The following is a 17,221-nucleotide window of genomic DNA, read 5'->3' as shown; positions in this document are numbered from 1 at the left end:
ATCAATTCTTCCCTGTTGACCCTCTGGACAACTGTGATGTTAGCGGTACCCTCCAAGGCTATGCAGACCACACCACAGTCAAGGAGTTGTAGCAGATTCCAAACATTATCTAGACCAACATCCTTGTCGTACAGACAGGAAAGACCAGAGCCACGGATTAAAAGGAGTTACCCCAGGTCACACAGCACGTTGAGGCAGAGCCACGATCCGCATTCAGGTCCTGACTCCTAGCCCTACACTCCCTACATAGCCTCTGCCACACATACTTTTCTTTCCCCACCACGTGGCCTTGACATTTCACACTCAGAAACTGCTGACCTGCCTTGGCACACAGTGTCACTTCGCTTGTTCCAGCGACTGCCATGCCCAAAGTCCTAGAACTGTTTTTAACACCAGGCTACAGGAGAAGCTCTATCACAACTCAACCAAAATATCCATTTGCCAATCCATATTTCCAAATATGTTGGCAATGGGTTCTTAAGGAGCCCAATGCTAATTGTGCAATGCAAACTACATAGCATTACTATTAGCTAGCACCATGAGCACGGTGAGGAAAGGGCCTTTCCCTAGGTGGCTGGAGATTAAAACCAGGGCACCCGTTAACTCAGTAGCACAAAGTTGGGAGGACACTACAGAGGGAAAGCAAAAATGAGCACAGTGGGGGAGGCAGCACCTTTAAAAAACAAACACGGTGTGACTATAAAATTGCAAGTCTTATCTTTTAATAAAACAGACATGACAGATTGTAGAAATCTAAATGAACGTGTCTCCCTCAAAGCAGTTACAGCCTTAGTTCCAACAAAGCTACCACTGTTGGAGCCACTATTTGAGGCTCCTCTTTGGGGAAAGGCCTTAAAAGGCAGTTTACGAGCCATGTTAGAAAACATCCTCCCAAATGCTGCACTGTTTAAAATCGGGAAAGCCACTCAAAGAACGACGCTGAAAACAAAACAAAAATAAAAACAAAACAAGAGGTGCTGTGTGTGTGGCTCTCAGGAAAGTTCTATAAAGACCTCCAGCGAGTTCTGAGCAACAGCCCCACCAATGCAGAAGCAACATGTGGCCTCCCGGGTCTTTCAGGCGCTTTCAACAGCGGCACGTTCATTTGGATAGAAAAGTCCTGCCATCCACTTAAAAAAAAAAAGGAAAAGAAAAAGAAAAAATTCAGCCACACTTCTTTATAGTCACACTAGCAATCTGATTAAAAAATACAACAATCGTACGTGGTTCTCATATGAATTCTAATGAAGAGACATTCTGAATTCTAGCACTCGTCGTGATCATTTTCAGGAGACTGGAACAGCTTCTTTGCCACTGAAGGGGGACACGGGCTGCGGCCGTTTACCTGAATGTATTCTTAAATACGTGACTACTACCGCTCTACGTTTCCTAGTTGTAGCTCTGTTACAAGTTCCTGACCGCGAGTTCAAGTCCCGGATCGGTTACAGGGGAGCCGCCCCCGCAGTCTTAGGGTGAATTGGGAAAGGGCCGGTTAAATGAGACAGGCCACTCCTTGGTGAATGTTTGTAGTTTTCTTTCCCAATACATCTTCTTTTTATTGAGAACTTCCATTTTTATCCTGTGCTCCTCCTCTGCCATCTCACACTCCCGCTCTATCTGCTGGATTTTGGCCACATGCACCTCATTCATTTGTATCAGCTGCAGCTGTAAGATGGACATTTGTTGATGGTGTTCTTCCTCATGCATCTTTTTTAAAGCACCTTCCTGAGAGGTTTTGCTCCTGTAGTGTTTATTGGCTGTGATTCTGACAGCTGAACACGAGGGTTCAGGTTGAGAGGTCCCCTCACACACTGGAAAATGTATGAACTCTTTCTCATCATCGCACAGTTCTCTATTTGAAACAGCAAATGATTCTGAAAAACAGTAGCAGAAAACACACGTTCAAAGATTTTACAGGCAGAGAGTAAATCGATTCTATTTCAAATGACAGGTCCCCCGTCACAAGATGGAGCCGAATCGACTTCTGCGTTGGCCTGCATGTCTACGGGCACCCTCGCCATGCCTGACTTTTGAAAAACCCACAAATCAAAACCAACGTTCCCTTCAGAAGTCATGATAAAGGGTTTTGTCATGTCATTTCCAGAACTGTGAGCTCCGGGAGCAGTGGTCTGAGACCATGCTGATCAAGAACTGGAGACCTTATGTTGATCTAAGTTCTCAACGGAAGGGCGCTCAACTTGGAGTAAGCGGAAGACCATGCACAGGACCAACAGTGGGTTTTCAGATTAAGTTCTCCCTCAGTCTGAGCTCCCTCTCTCGGTCTCTCATCCAGCCATGAAGACGTATTGTGTTCTCCACGGGGGTCCCGCTGCTGTTTCCTGGTCACACGTCTTAACCCTGGATAGCCATCTTAGAGATGTTCCTGAAAGGGGAGTCTACGTGCCCCAGCGTAACCTCCTAGTGCACCATTCCTCTGCAATCTCAGATATCTGGCTGTTACCTCTAGCACTGCCATCTGGGGGTCAATATTCAGATCTCAAAGACACTTTTCAGGACCCCTCTTATGTAACCTCTCCCTAGCACTTGACAGTCCTTGAAATTTCTTTATTAGCTTCTGCACCATGGCTCTCTGCTCAGTTTTCTATACCTCCTCTCTGATTGCTCCTTCTCAGGCCTCCTTCCAGGACTCAGACTGTTGCTGTACCCACCCCTCACACCTTTGATATTCCCCTGGGGTTCCCATCTGTGGCTCTGTTTTCATTGCACCCTAAGTAACACTCATAATCTGGTTCTGGCCTTCCTTCATCTTTTTTGCCTTACCCTTCAAAATACCCTGGGCGCCCTACAATCCTACCACAAACTTCACATTCTTTAAAGGCCAAGCTCGCCTTAAAAAAAAAAAATGGGGCCCTTGGGTGGCTCAGTGGGTGAAGCATCTGCCTTTGGCTCAGGTCATGATCCCGGGGGGTCCTAGGATCGAGTCCTGCATTGGGCTTCCTACTCAGTGGGAATCTGCTTCTCCCCCTGCCCCCACCCCCTACTGTGCTCTCTCTCTAATAAATAAATAAATAAAATCTTTTTAAAAAAATTTAAAAAGGAAGGCCAAGCTCTTTTTCACAATTCTGTCTCTGTTCCTTGCCTGAGATGTACTAACTATTCATCTCTCTTCCCTTCCCGTGCCAGACCCCACACTCACTCAAACCTGCATTATTACTCCAGACTCTCCTTTTCAACCTCCCCCCAACCTCTACTTTGTTCAGGATCCATGAAACCCCAGAACTCTTCTTTCTCTACGAGTACTCTACTGTTACGGCACTTACCGCATCCTAGTATTACTTTGGGACTATGCCTTATTCATTTCTTTTATCCTTGGGCACCAATTATTTTGCTTGGTATGCAGAGGATGCCTAGTAAATATTTCTTGGCCGAAGCTCTGAACACAAAGGAAGAAGAGCTTATGGATACAAAAGGATGTCATTTTTGCTGGTGCCACGTTTGCACTAGTCTTTTCATGGGACGACATTTTATGAATTAAAGAGTTTCAATAAGGAAGACACTAACTCCACTAACCCATGGAGTCTTCCAGCTGTGACTCCAAGGTTTTCTTGGGAAGCTTTATGTTTCCAATAATGAGAATTGTCTCCTTGGAGAAAAATTATATCAATTTATTAACAGAGTTGATTACATTATTACGTCCACTCCATCATTCCAGAAGATGGGATGCCGGGAATGTTAATGGCTACTGGGGGAAACCTAACTCATAATACTCCGTTAATAAAAGGAAAATGGCTACTGTTTAGATTATTTCACTCCAAGGGGTTAGGTAACAACCATAACTGGTCCCTAATTAAGATTAAAGGAAAGGTAGAAGTCTCGCTTCTGAAAGAGAAGGTTAAAAGTACTTCTGTGTCATCCAGACACAGTGAAGATGTCTCCCTAGGACTCTTTCCCAACTCCGAGGGCTATGGCCTTAATTAGATGTCCTTCCTTCACGCTCCTGCTGCCTCCTGAGCCTACCTCTGCCAGAGCACTTGTTAAAACTGGTAGCTTAACTACCTCCCCTTTGGGTCTCTGAATACTTTGAAGACAGAACCTGTCTCTTATTAATCCTTGTGGAGAACCCACTACAGAGCTTGGACACTGCTGGCCATGTCAGAAATGTGTGGGAATGAACTGGCTTCAGTGGGTCACATCCCTCCCGACCCAGCACAACGGTGTAGACAGGACGGTGTTCTGAGTGGAGAACCCAGGCGCAGGACAAGGGAGTGGGAAAGACTCTGCCCTGAGACTAGGGTCCCTCAGATGTGAAAAACTGTAAAGAGGATTACCTCACCTGCTTCCCGTCTAGTCTTGGATCTCAAAGTGTTTTCTTTGAAGGCTGGACACAGAAGACATTTTTTGGTACCTCCAGCCTCTTTTTTTCCGTGATTCCATTCCAGAGGATAGTTTTGTATGCTCCTCTAAGTCTTTAAAGTTCATGCTCTCATGATGCGGTTCATCTCTCCCCATTTCTAAATGCTCATTTTTAATCTCAACTACTCCAGGGTGTAGGGGCTTGATGATGATGACGACGAAGGCAGTTACCATTTTCTGAGTAGCTACCCAGGCAAGAGGTTAGCGCTTTGCAGCATCACCTCATTTAATCCTTACAACAACCTTCTGAGGGGGAGGTACTATCACAGAAAACCAAATACAATATCCAAAGTCATTTGGCTAATTGAAAGAACCAGGACTCTAATCCAGGTCTTGCATGACTCCAAAATTCAAACTCAAGTACCACACCCCCAGCCTCTCCCTACTTCACTTGCTCAGCCGATCACTTATGCATCTTAAAAATGCTGCCTCCAAGTTTTATCTACTACAAAACGCTCTATTATTAAGAATACGGGCACCTATTCCGAATTTTGATCTCCAAATTTGTCTCTATAAAGCTGTGAACATGAAGACAAGTATGGTCCTGTCTGGGAGCAGAGAAATGACTCTACTTTCAAACTATCCTTTTTTAGTTTAAATGTGTGCTAATATATAAATTTTAAAGAAAAAAAAAATCCAGGCCTCTTAAGAAAACTCTGGCAGAAGCTGGGGCTTAAAACTAGAGGAGCCTGATGGAGTAGTTAATTAACTTTCAAATAAGTAATAGCTCCAATGAATGGAAGCTAGTGTTCAGATGGGGAGAATCTTCTCTTAATTGGAAAAAGACTATCCTGGGAATGGCAACCTGCTGCAAACACACACCATGTAATCTCTCTCCCAGGTAAAACAAAGCCACCCAAAGTAAAAAACAACTCAATCTTGTACAAAACGGATAGAAGGCTTAAGGGCTTTCCCAGGAACAGAGAACACGCAAGATGGTATTCTTCCAGTTGGGCAATTTGAGTAAGTTTAGTATCGCAGGAAATACCTACCTACTACGGCAGTAAACGGATGGAAAGGAACCTGAGTACAGGCCAAACCCCAGCTCTTCTCCACAGAACAAAGGAAAGAGGACTGACTAGGAAAATGGATAAACAAGATGCAGGGAGTTCATACTACAGAGTATCGTGCATCAACTAAAACAAATTAGATTTACATGCTGCAATGGGAATAGATCTCAAAAACATTCCAAATGAGGGGCGCCTGGGTGGCTCAGTTGGGTTAAGCATCCGACTCTTGATTTCAGTTCAGGTCATGATCTCAGGGTCATGGCGTCAAGCCCCATGACGGGCTCCACACTCAGTGGGGAGAGTCTGCTGGAGATTCTCTCTCTCCCTCTCTCCGTACCCCCCCAAATGAATAAATAAATCTTTTTTTTTTAATTCTAAATGAAAAGAAGGCAAAAAAAAGGAATGGTATCTATAGCACAATTTTCAATCTATGTAAATTTAAAATATATACACTCAAAACACCAATGGCTGCTCTCAAGAATATGTGAGAGAATATACAAGCACATTGGTATGATTAGGAGGCAGAAGAAAAGAATGAACGTGGTTAATGGTGATAAATAACAGAACAAACACATAAGTAACACAAAAAAGGGGTTTTTCACAGACCAATGATGTAATGTGCCATGACTGGAAATATAACTCAGTCCCTGTACTGGAGTTCCCACCCCGAAAGAAGAGGATTGGATTAAAAAGTGATTGATAGTGGAATTTATTAATAAATATTTACATTATTTAATTGTAGCTTTGTGTACCCATGTTTGCATTCACTTATAACAGAGAAATAACAGCTATTACATAATAGCATATGAAATTAAATATAAGTTCTCTTAGGATAGTTGAGTACTACTTGAAAGCTTCGTTTTCTTTCTTCCTTCCTTCCTTCTTTCTCTCTTTCTCTTTCTTTCTCTATTTCTCTCTCTCTTTCTTTCTTTCTTTTTGAAAGCTTAGTTTTAGTTTTCTTAAATGTATTTGACATTTGGTCATCTTACCCTCTTTTCCACCCCAGCACATTTTGTTGGCTCCCTCAGTTTGTTCTGCAAACCTGTCTCCCCAAGATAACGGGAGATACGTATCACAGCCAAATGATCCCATATTATAAATCTATAGAGTACAAATTATTTCAATATATTTAAGGGGAAAATGCTGGGTTTTTATGCAAATGCATTCCTTAGTGTTAAATTTTAAGACTGCTGTGTTCAAATACAGATGCACACCTCAAGAAAGTCATGGACAAACCTAAGAATATCCAGGGGATGGTGATCAAGATGACACAGCTGAAAGCATCTCACACAAGAAATAGTTGGAGGGAGGCCTCTAGTGGAATACTGCCAGGCTCCATCCTGTTCGACAAATTTCAACAAATCTCTAATCACCTAATTCTGTAACAGGCACTCTGTGAGGTGTTAAAACAGCACTGTCCAATAGAAATATGATACCAGCTACTTGTAGAATTTAAAATTTTCTTATAGCCACCTTAAAAGAGTAAAAGGAGGTGAAATTAATTTTAATAATATATTTTTTATCCAATATATTTAAAGTATTACCATTTCAACATGTAATCAAAATAAAAATTATGAGTCAGATAGTTTCCATTCTCTTCTTGGTATTAAGTCTTCATGAGACAGTACGTATATTTAGACCATATCTCAATTCAGTCTACCCACATTTTCAAGTGCTTACTAGCCTCTTGTGGCTTGTGGCTACTGTATTGGACAGCACAGCATTAGAGATACTAAATTAAAACACACACACACACACACACAATGTTTGACACTAGGTGTCAAACAAAATACACACCACAAAATGAAAGCCATATCCTATTGCAAGTTTTCAGCTTTTTCCCCACCAAGACCCAGAAGGGATAATTGACAATTACAGCTGTTGTCCTCTTTCTCGAAAGTACGTTGAAATACAAAATGAGGTAACCTCAAGGCTTTTTTAATGTATAAAGAGAGTTCCAGTACCTTAACTACTAATGTTAACAGATTACTTTGGACACACGTCCCAACTGACAAAGCACCACGGTTCTCCACCGCCCTCCAGATGTGACCTAGAAACAGGAATAGTCAGCGTAGGCTGTACTTTGACCATCACCAGCAAAAAGAGAAGTCTCCCATGTCATATGGATACAAACACTCAATTTAAAATCAATCTCTTTTACAATATGAGTCTCTAGAAATGTCACTACAGAAGGACACTGAGGATCCATATTTATTCCCTTCTTGCTGGAAATTTATAAATTATGTTTATGAGTAAATGAATTACATCATTTCCTCTGAAAAGAAAGAAAAAAGTTTTGGAATGAACTTGCTGGATTCTGCTCTAGAATTTGAAAATGGGGAAATAAGACTGTCCCCTTAGAATAACCCTATGAAATCGATACACAATAATCCAGATCAAAGATTTGCAATGTTAACTGAAAGTAGTCTATCCCAGTATCTTCCTCGGCAACACTTCCCAGGGAACTAAGCAATTCAAAAAACAGCCCTGCTGATTCACCTGCCACCCTCCCTCAGCACTACTCCCTTCACTGCCTGTGGAGAATGAATGGCTCTGAGGCCAGGAGATGGATGCTGTCAATTAGCAGAGGGTCCCATCCATGACAGAAGTTAACAAGGAGAGGTAAGAGAGAGACATATCAACACTGCCTACTGGGAGGTACCCTGGCTTGGGAGCTCAAGAATCAAAATTCACACAGGGTTTCTACGCTGGAAAACAGTACGAGAGGTTCATGACACTATGGTCATCCAACTGGCTCCCTGGACTTAATCTTGGTCCAATGATCAGCAAACAAATTTTTGATTATAATGTCACTCCCCAGGATGATCTGCCTATAGTGGGGGGAAATGTGCTAATTGAAAACATGTATCTGGTTCACTTGGTTATTATTATTATCTTTTCCACTCTATATGGATAACATTCTTGGTTTTAGACAGTTTCTTGTGACTTATAATTAACCACTCCCACAGAGCTCAACCTAGTCTGGGGACACTAATTTCTCACCCTGCAAGCCAAAGTTCATAGTTTTCCTAGGGAAGTGCTTGCTGGGTCCTTGGAGCAGCCCTCTGGCCGCCCTAGGAATATCCCTCTGCTTTAAGGTGTGTCTTCTGCAAACTGCAATGAATCATGTAAACTGGCCATTCCTATCTTCAAGGAGGCAAGAATTATTGGCAATTTAATCTATATGCATTCTCACCCTCCCCTTGCCTAGAGACATTTCAACAGCCCCTTCCTTCCAACCTTTCTGAGCTATGACAATATATGACATGCAGCACCCTTGTTTCCATGACAGTCTTCTCCTTCCCTAAAACTTCTGTATATTTTTTCAATGAAAGTGTATTAAAACTAAAATGAATTTTTTCCCAGAATTTCTCAAGTTTTCTGGAGTGCCACAAACCAAAACTGTGGATCACAATATTATAATGGGTCGGAATGCTGGCTTTTAATCTGGGTGAATGTGAACAGATGTTTGCTATATTTGTCTTAGTACTTAATTCTCAAGTTTGAAAGAGTTCACTATTTTAATGCGATCTCTGAGTGACTTAATGCGGTACCCTGGGCAAAATAGGTCCTGAAAAATAGTGTTTGTAAAAAAGAACTTTGAGTGACGGGGCACCAGGGTGGCTCAGTCAGTTAAGCATCCGACTCTTGATTTCGGCTTGAGTCATGATCTCAGAGTCCCGGGATCGAGTCCCCTGTCGGGCTCCCTGCTCAGCATGGAGTCTGCCCCTCTCCTTCTGCCACTCCCCCTACTTGTGCTCACTTTTTCTCTCTCTCCCTCTCCCTCTTCCTGTCAAACAAACAAATAAAATCTTGAAAAAAGGGACGCCTGGGTGGCTCAGTTGTTAAGCGTCTGCCTTCGGCTCAGGGCGTGATCCTGGCATTCTGGGATCGAGCCCCACATCAAGGCTCCTCCGCTGGGAGCCTGCTTCTTCCTCTCCCACTCCCCCTGCTTGTGTTCCCTCTCTCACTGGCTGTCTCTCTCTCTGTCCAATAAATAAATAAAATCTTTTAAAAAATAAATAAATAAAATCTTGAAGAACAATAAGACTGAGTGAATATAAATTCTCAAAACAGTAAGACTGAATGAATATAAATTCTCAAAGAAGTTCTCTCTAATAGAGATGACATCAGTTGAGATAAGCAACTNCAATAAATAAATAAAATCTTTTAAAAAATAAATAAAATCTTGAAGAACAATAAGACTGAGTGAATATAAATTCTCAAAACAATAAGACTGAATGAATATAAATTCTCAAAGAAGTTCTCTCTAATAGAGATGACATCAGTTGAGATAAGCAACTGAGGTACTTCACTCATAACTGTGTGAATATAGCCCCTTATCTTTCCTTATTCTTCATGAGAAAGATGAGAGAGACCTAGAGCAAGGATACCAAGTCCTTTCGTTGTTCTGTACTTCTAGGAATTGTTCTGGATAACCTGGAGATTTTGAATTGGGAAGGATCAAGTTTGTCATGAGAGGTTCTCTTTAATACACGCCCTCAGAACGAAAAGGTGGTAAAACGAGAGCGTGCAGCGGGTACCCCGTGGGAACACGCACGCACGCTGGCCCCGGGGACTAGTACCTTGGGCCGGGCCGTCGGGGTGGTACTCGGGCTCCTCTTCCGGGGGGCTCTGCAGGAAGTACAGCTGCTCGGGCAGCATGGTGGCGATCTTCTCCTTCCCCAGAACGTGGGTGCTCAGAAGAGGGCTGACGCTCCGTTTCACCTTCTCTCTCCTCTCATGGGCCATAATCTTTTTGGTCCGAGCCTTGATGTTCTCCCAGCACTTCTTCAGCTGCTTGAAATCCCGCAGGGACACGCTGGGCTGGGAGTTGTATTCGTGGGCCAGCGCCTGCCAGGTGCGCTGCTTGAGCGCAATGGTTCGCGCGTCGCTTTTCTTGCATTCCAGTACATATTTGTACTTTTCTACCAAAGCAAGCAGGATGCTCTTTTCCAATTCCGAGAAGTATTTGGCAGGTTTTATGATTTCGTTGTTTTGCATTTTCCACTCTATTTCTCCTGGCTGTTAGCTATCCTGTAAAAGGAAGTTCGAAACAATAATTACTAACTCCAGCAAGGAAAACGGCCACAAGTCACGTCAGCTTGATCCCTGACTGGATGCCCTTGCCTGAAATGCAGGACTTTCTCTCCCATTAATGTTGAATTGACAGTCTCAGGAAAAACATTCAGAAGGTCACTAGAAGTGGGGTTTTACTTCCCAGATTTTCAAGGAGGTCCTTTATTGCAGGTCTTGGCCATTCTGTGAATATCTTATATATAAGAGCAAAAAAAGAAAAGTTGAACATCTATGTGGAACTCTTAATTTGTTCATTGTTTCTGCTTAAAGCCAGGGAACTGATCATTCCCCACATTCATAATGTTAGGCAGCTTTTCAGCTAAACAAAACAAAGTTTTGTCCAAGTTGAAGACGAGAAAAGCCACAGTATAACCAAATTGGATGGATAACATAAACACTGAGATTTCAGAATCATCAAGAAATCACCCCAAAAGACCTGACATTTCCATCACTATGTCTGTGACCTTGGATAGGGCCATGCTCCTAGAGGAACCTCAGTTTCTTCATCCTTAAAATGAGGGCTTGGAGTCTGTGATCCCTAAGGTCTGAGGGCCACTTTTAAGTGTGCAGGCCTATGCAAATAATTCATATAATTTCAGAGGTGAAAGGGCTAACAGCCCTCTTTTCAATTGAGGGAACTAAGGGCCAGTAAGTGGACTTCCCAAGATCACAAAGATGGTGCCTTGGGAAGTCAAGAATCTAGACTGTCCTGGGGTGACTGGGTGGCTCAGCCGTTAAGTGTCTGCCTTTGGCTCAGGTCATGATTCCAGGGTCCTGGGATCAAGTCCCACATCAGGCTCCCTGCTCTGCGGGAAGCCTGCTTCTCCCTCTCCCACTCCCCCTGCTTGTGTTCCCTCTCTCGCTGTCTCTCTCTGTCAAATAAATAAATAAAATCTTAAAAAAGAATCTAGACTGTCCTAATAGTCTGGTGTTCTTTTTTTTTTTTTAACACACCAAATATTCATTTTTATTATGGATATTCCTTTAAAGCCTTTGTTCACATATAATAATAGTTATCAACTGTATGTTATTTATAATTTTTGAAATACTATATTTCTCCATTATATTTTAAGAATAAGTCTACATACCTTTTTATATGTTTAATTTAAAAATATATATTTAAGGACACCTGGGTGGTCGGTCGAGCACTCAACTCTTGATTTCCGCTCGGGTCACGATCTCAGGATTGTGAGATCAAGGCCTGCATCTGGCTCCCTGCTCAGTGGAGAGTCCACTTGGGATTCTCTCTCCCTCTCCCTCTGCCCACCCTTCTCTAAAATAAATAAACTTTTAGAAAAAAGAAAGAAAAATATATATTTAATATACATAAATTTGATAGCCATATACATAATGAAATGATTACTACACTCAAGTTAATTAACATATCATCTCCTCACACAGTTACCTTTTTTCTTTTTAAAAATTTTATTTTTTAAGTTTTCTTTACACCTAACACAGGGCTTGAACTTACAGCCCCAAGATCGAAAGTCACACGCTCTAGCTGATGAGCCGCCAGGTGCCCCAACATAGTTACCATCTTTGTGTGTGTGCTAAGAGCACCTGGAACCTACTCTCTCAGCATATTTCCAGTATTCGACACAGTATTATTGTCTACAGTCATAGACTTGTTCATCCTACGTAACTNACCTACTCTCTCAGCATATTTCCAGTATTCGACACAGTATTATTGTCTACAGTCATAGACTTGTTCATCCTACGTAACTGCAACTTTGTACCCTTTGTCTATTATCTTCCCATTTCCCCCACCCCTATCCTCACTCTCTGGTAAACCTGTATTCTACAATCTGCTGCTAAGAGTTCAATTAGTCTAGTATTGTTAGTATCATTTCACAACTATCTCTTGGGTTCTCACCTTGGGTGATTCTAAACTACTCAACAACCATGACTTCCTCAGGTCATCTTACCATCCTCCCCAGTACTGAGCCAGCATCTTTCACACAAAAGGCGCTTAGTAAATGTCTTACTCCCCTGAAACTATGTGCACTTTGTGACCCCACATGTTTCCCACATCTCTTAATCACAGTAAGTTTCCTATGCAATTAATCTCTCAAATACATTATGGCAAGAATGTTGCTAAGCAACACTGAATACAGCAAAAAAGTGAGTGTTGCATGTTTCCCTTTGTGGAAAGGGCCAACACACCTCAGTCCTTGTATTTTCCAAGCCTCTGATTTTTTGGAATAACAGGAAAGCATCAAGATTCTAATGATGTAGTCCATTTAAAACTCATCAACTCATATCAAAAGAAATAGGAGCCAACTTGAAAGGAATGAAACATTTGAACATCAACAAGGATGACAGGTACACAAAGATTCATTAAATTTTCCTCTCCATCTTTGTGTATGTTTGAAAAGTTCCACAATGAAAAGTTAGGGGAAAAGGCTGTGAGTTTTAAATAAATGGTATATTAATTTAAAATCACACTATTACAAGCCAGTTATTCACATACTATGCCTGGGGAGGGGTTACTATAGTTATGAAGAGCTGAGATGTTAGACCTGAGGCTGGAGGGGACCAGGCCATATCAGAGAGCCTTGCAACTGAGGCCAAGGAACATGGGCTTTCCATGAAGGCAACAGAGCCCGATTAGGGTCTCTCACTGTGTACCACCTCATCCCCAGAGTTAAGGTTAGAACAAAGTACTAAGGTAATCAGTGTCTCCACATACCAGGTACCCTGCCCCACATTCACTGTGGGGATATCAGTATCAGAGACCAAGGGATTTAGATACATGTCACAGCACTTTGACCCTCAGGTCTTGGACAAGGCTAAACAAGGAGAAATTTATCTTTGGGGATGTATCTCTGTACCCCTAAATTCCCAGGCCTGTATTTCATTCATGTTGGTCTAATGTCCCTATGATAACCCAATCCAGGCCCCTTCCTCCCCAAAGGTCCAAAATTTTTTGCTTTCATCAATATTCCTATTCCTATAAATCAACATTCCCTAAACAGAAATGTATTAATATACACCTGCTACAATAAAGCTTTTCTGTATTCTCTCTCACTACCAAGATATCTATGTTCAACTGAATGTTCTTAAACTACACAGATACTAGAGCAGATTCTGATCTCCCCATCCCAGCTCCTCTGCACCAGGAAAGGTCAATATGCCTACCTTCCCTTTCACTCTTTTTTAAGAATTCTTGCTATAGAGTGAGAAATCTGATTCACAAATGAAAAAGGGTGGCGCCTGGGTGGCTCAGTCATTGGGCGTCTGCCTTCGGCTCCAGTCACTATCCCAGAGTTCTGGGATCCAGCCCCGCATCAGGATCCCTGCTCAGCGGGAAGCCTACTTCTCCCTCTCCCACTCCCCCTCGTGTTCCCTCTCTCGCTGCCTCTCTGTCAAAATAAACAAATAAAATCTTTTTTAAAAAAATGAGGGGCGCCTGGGTGGCACAGCGGTTAAGCGTTTGCCTTCGGCTCAGGGCGTGATCCCAGCGTTGTGGGATCGAGCCCCACATCAGGCTCTTCCGCTATGAGCCTGCTTCTTCCTCTCCCACTCCCCCTGCTTGTGTTCCCTCTCTCGCTGGCTGTCTATCTCTGTCAAATAAATAAATAAAATCTTTAAAAAAAATAAATAAAAATAAAAAAATAACAATAAAAAAATGAAAAAGGAATTGTTCCCTATGTTTTTCTACTATAGGTAATGCTATCTTATTTATACGTATTTATTTATATACTTTTTCTTTCTAAATAGATTTGTTTTCTAACTTGACTTCTTCAAGATAAATTCCTAGAAAAGGAATGGCTTCCACAAAAGATGAAAACACTTAAACTTCCGTTACATCACCATCTGTCCTCCAGAAATGGTGTACCAATTCACATTCCTAGTGATAGCACACGAGCATTTCTGTTTCCCTACTTCTTTAACTGGTGCTATTAACATTTTTTAAAATTCTATGCCATCTGTGGAGGTGAAAAATGTCACTTCACGGTTTCATGAAATATGAATTCCTGCTCTCAGGCAAATAAGTCACACTCTGAACAAAGTCCCTGTGATACTTAGTGGTGCTGAAATTACAAGGAACTAATTTCAAGCAATTAAATGATTCTACCTTACAATGTATGCAGTACCCGGGGCTGCCACCAGGTGGTGGTGACTTCCTGGAGAGCATATTGACCTGTGTGACCAGTTGAGTCTCTAATAACTGCCGTAACAATCAATAGCAGATAAACTTTATTGAGTCTTTACTGTGGGTGAGACACTACACTAAGTGCTTAATATGCACTATATCATTTATTCCTCAAAAAAATCGCCCCTGAAACCCCATTTAGTTACACTACAGTATTTTCTGTTAAAAACAAAACAAAACAAAACAAAACTTTATTAAAGTACCGGAAGAAATTATACAACTGCTCTCAAAAGCAAATACTCAGAATTACCAACACCTGGGGACCATTAATAGCCTATTAACTAAACTGTTATTTAATCACTAGCTAAGTAAATCCAGAGTTACCAATTTACTTTGCTTAATTTTGTAGAACAGCAGGCCTCGCTGGGCCATGTGGTTGTATTCTGCAGGGCTGTAAAGGAATTCTGGTGTGAGACAGTGTACCCTAAAGGTCCCCTATGGATTCCCAGCAGCCTCATGAAGTAAGCTGTTCATTCCCACTAACCAATTCCATTTCCCTGATCCGAAAAGTAAGGCTCAGTAACCTGGCTGTGGCAACACAAAATGTTAAGTGGCAGAACCAGGATTCAAATCCAGATCCAATGCCCTCGCTGCTCTCCGCCCTGCTTGGCTCTCTTTCAGACCTGGAGGCCACTTGTGTCCCTGCTCATATTACATGTCAATTAGCAATCTGTCAGCAGGGAAAGTTCCTAGGGTAGAGGTACTCAGGAGGAGCTGTTTCTGCTTCTGTCCATCTCCTTTTGGTGGCTCTTGGCTCTTCTCCCCTCCTCATCACCTCGGCCTCCATGTCTCAAACCTAGGGCCCATAGCCACCCCACCCTGAGGTGAACCATTCTCACGTAACCAGAGCTCTGAAATAATTTCTGCTGTTGATCTGAGAAGAACATATGTTTGAAAATTAACTGTCGAGATGATAGGGAGCTTCAAAATGGTCCACGCCTCAGGGGAACACTGACATTCTGCTTGAGCACCTGACAGCCTAAGTAAACAAACACTTCTCTAAGTAAGAGATCTCCAGGCGAGGCTTGTTAATAGAAACTTCGAGGCTAGAAAGCACATTCTAGCTTAAAACTACTCAGCAATGTCCATAACTGGTTACAGATGACAACGTAACAAGCCTTTCGTACTGCATCAGCTTTGGTTAGAGAAAGACGGGCCTTCTCCGCCCCTCAACTCTGCTCAATACAGATCATTTTTCCGTCCACTGTTGTGCTGGACAACAGTGCCCCCAGTCCTAATGCATGGCTGCAGCTCAACTAGCAGCCCAGTGACCCTCACAGTCATGGGCCTTCATTAAACATTTAATGAACGAATACATTTTCATATAGGCATCAAACTGCATATTGTGCACAGAATGAGTATCATACACGGTAACAGTCTATACATCAAAAGCTGCATTGAAGTAAAAATGGTCAAAAAACCCAGCAAAATCCAAATGCAATGAAAACTTCCCTTGGGCCAGGCAAAGACTCACAGACAGGACTAAATAAGAGCATGAATCCAATACCAAAAAAGAACAGAGGAAACTGCACAATTCCCCAAACACGAACACTGACTAAACCACGAGAAGACTGTAGTAAGTACATTTGATATCGCTCTAAAACAAAAATCCATCTGTTACAGACTGAATGTTTGTACACCTCCAAAATTCGTACGTTGAAGTCCTAATCCCCGGGATGACTGTACTTAGAGATTGGGCCTTTAAGGAAGTAATTAAGGTTAAATAAGGTGATGAAGGTGGGGCCCTGATTCAAAGAGAGATCAGAGAACATTCCCTGTCCTTGCGTCTCTCCCTCCTTGCTCCCTGCCCTCTTTCTCCCCTCTCTTCCCAAGGGCTCACAAAGAGGTCACGTGAGCACACAGAACGGAGGGCAGCAGCCTACAAGCCTAGAGAAGCAGCTTCCCTCAGAATGAAACTTACCCTGCCGGCACCTTGATCTTGGACTTCCCAGCCTCTAGGACTATGAGGAATGCACTTCTGATATTTAAGCCACCTAGTCTGTGGTATTTTATTATGGCAGTCCAAGCTGCCTAATACACCATCTAATGATATTTTAAGTCCACCACGGGTCAACCTAACTCCTAAAGTTTGAGCAGACTAGAACAATTTGGCCAGATTTTACTTTTACTGCCTTTCATGGAAAGGGGAGTTCTTTGAAGTCAGTACTCAGAATAGAAACTGTGACTGAAGATGGGCAGTGCTGAGACCGGGGACAGGTATCAGGATCTTTTAAACCTTAATGAATTACTGCTCGTGAAGTGAAATGAAGCAAGAAATGCAGGAAACCTGGACTGTTGACTGTCCCCTGACTCAGTATCCCCAAAACAACCTTTTCTCAAAGAGACATTGATTCCAACATGTTAAAATGAAAAGTCCAGGGATGCCTGGGTGGCTCAGTCGGTTAAGCGTCTGCCTTGGGCTCAGGTCATGATCCTGGGGTCCTAGGATGGAGCTCCACATCGGGCTCCCTGCTCGGCAGGGAGTCTGCTCCTACCTCTGTCCCTCGCCCTCCCTCTGCTCGTGTTCGCTCACTCTCTCTCAAATAAAATCTTTTTTTTTTTAAAGATTTTATTTATTTGACAGAGATAGAGACAGCCAGCG

The 17,221-nt window shown here is 42.4% G+C and overlaps 1 protein-coding gene across 2 annotated transcripts in view; it reads right to left on the bottom strand.

Annotated features, from left to right (window-relative positions):
• Positions 1 to 1,224: 1,224 nt before the first annotated feature.
• MSANTD3 (Myb/SANT DNA binding domain containing 3) overlaps positions 1,225 to 17,221 on the bottom strand; it is a 19,779-nt gene continuing 3,782 nt past the window's right edge. The window contains exons 1-3 of one of the 2 annotated variants that reach the window (XM_034664210.1): positions 10,515 to 10,638; positions 9,971 to 10,421; positions 1,225 to 1,874 (exon numbers count right to left, since the gene is read on the bottom strand). In XM_034664210.1, coding sequence (XP_034520101.1) covers positions 1,468 to 1,874; positions 9,971 to 10,388 — 825 coding nt within the window. In that variant the 5' untranslated portion in view covers positions 10,389 to 10,421; positions 10,515 to 10,638 and the 3' untranslated portion in view covers positions 1,225 to 1,467. Of the gene's footprint in view, positions 1,875 to 9,970; positions 10,422 to 10,514; positions 10,639 to 17,221 lie in introns of those variants that run through there. The other variant, XM_002928091.4, reaches the window with a different exon arrangement.

This window comes from Ailuropoda melanoleuca, chromosome 7 (assembly GCF_002007445.2).
Source record: "Ailuropoda melanoleuca isolate Jingjing chromosome 7, ASM200744v2, whole genome shotgun sequence".
NCBI lineage: Eukaryota > Metazoa > Chordata > Mammalia > Carnivora > Ursidae > Ailuropoda > Ailuropoda melanoleuca.
Note: the sequence above shows the minus strand (reverse complement) of the source record. Positions and strands in the feature narration are given on the sequence as shown.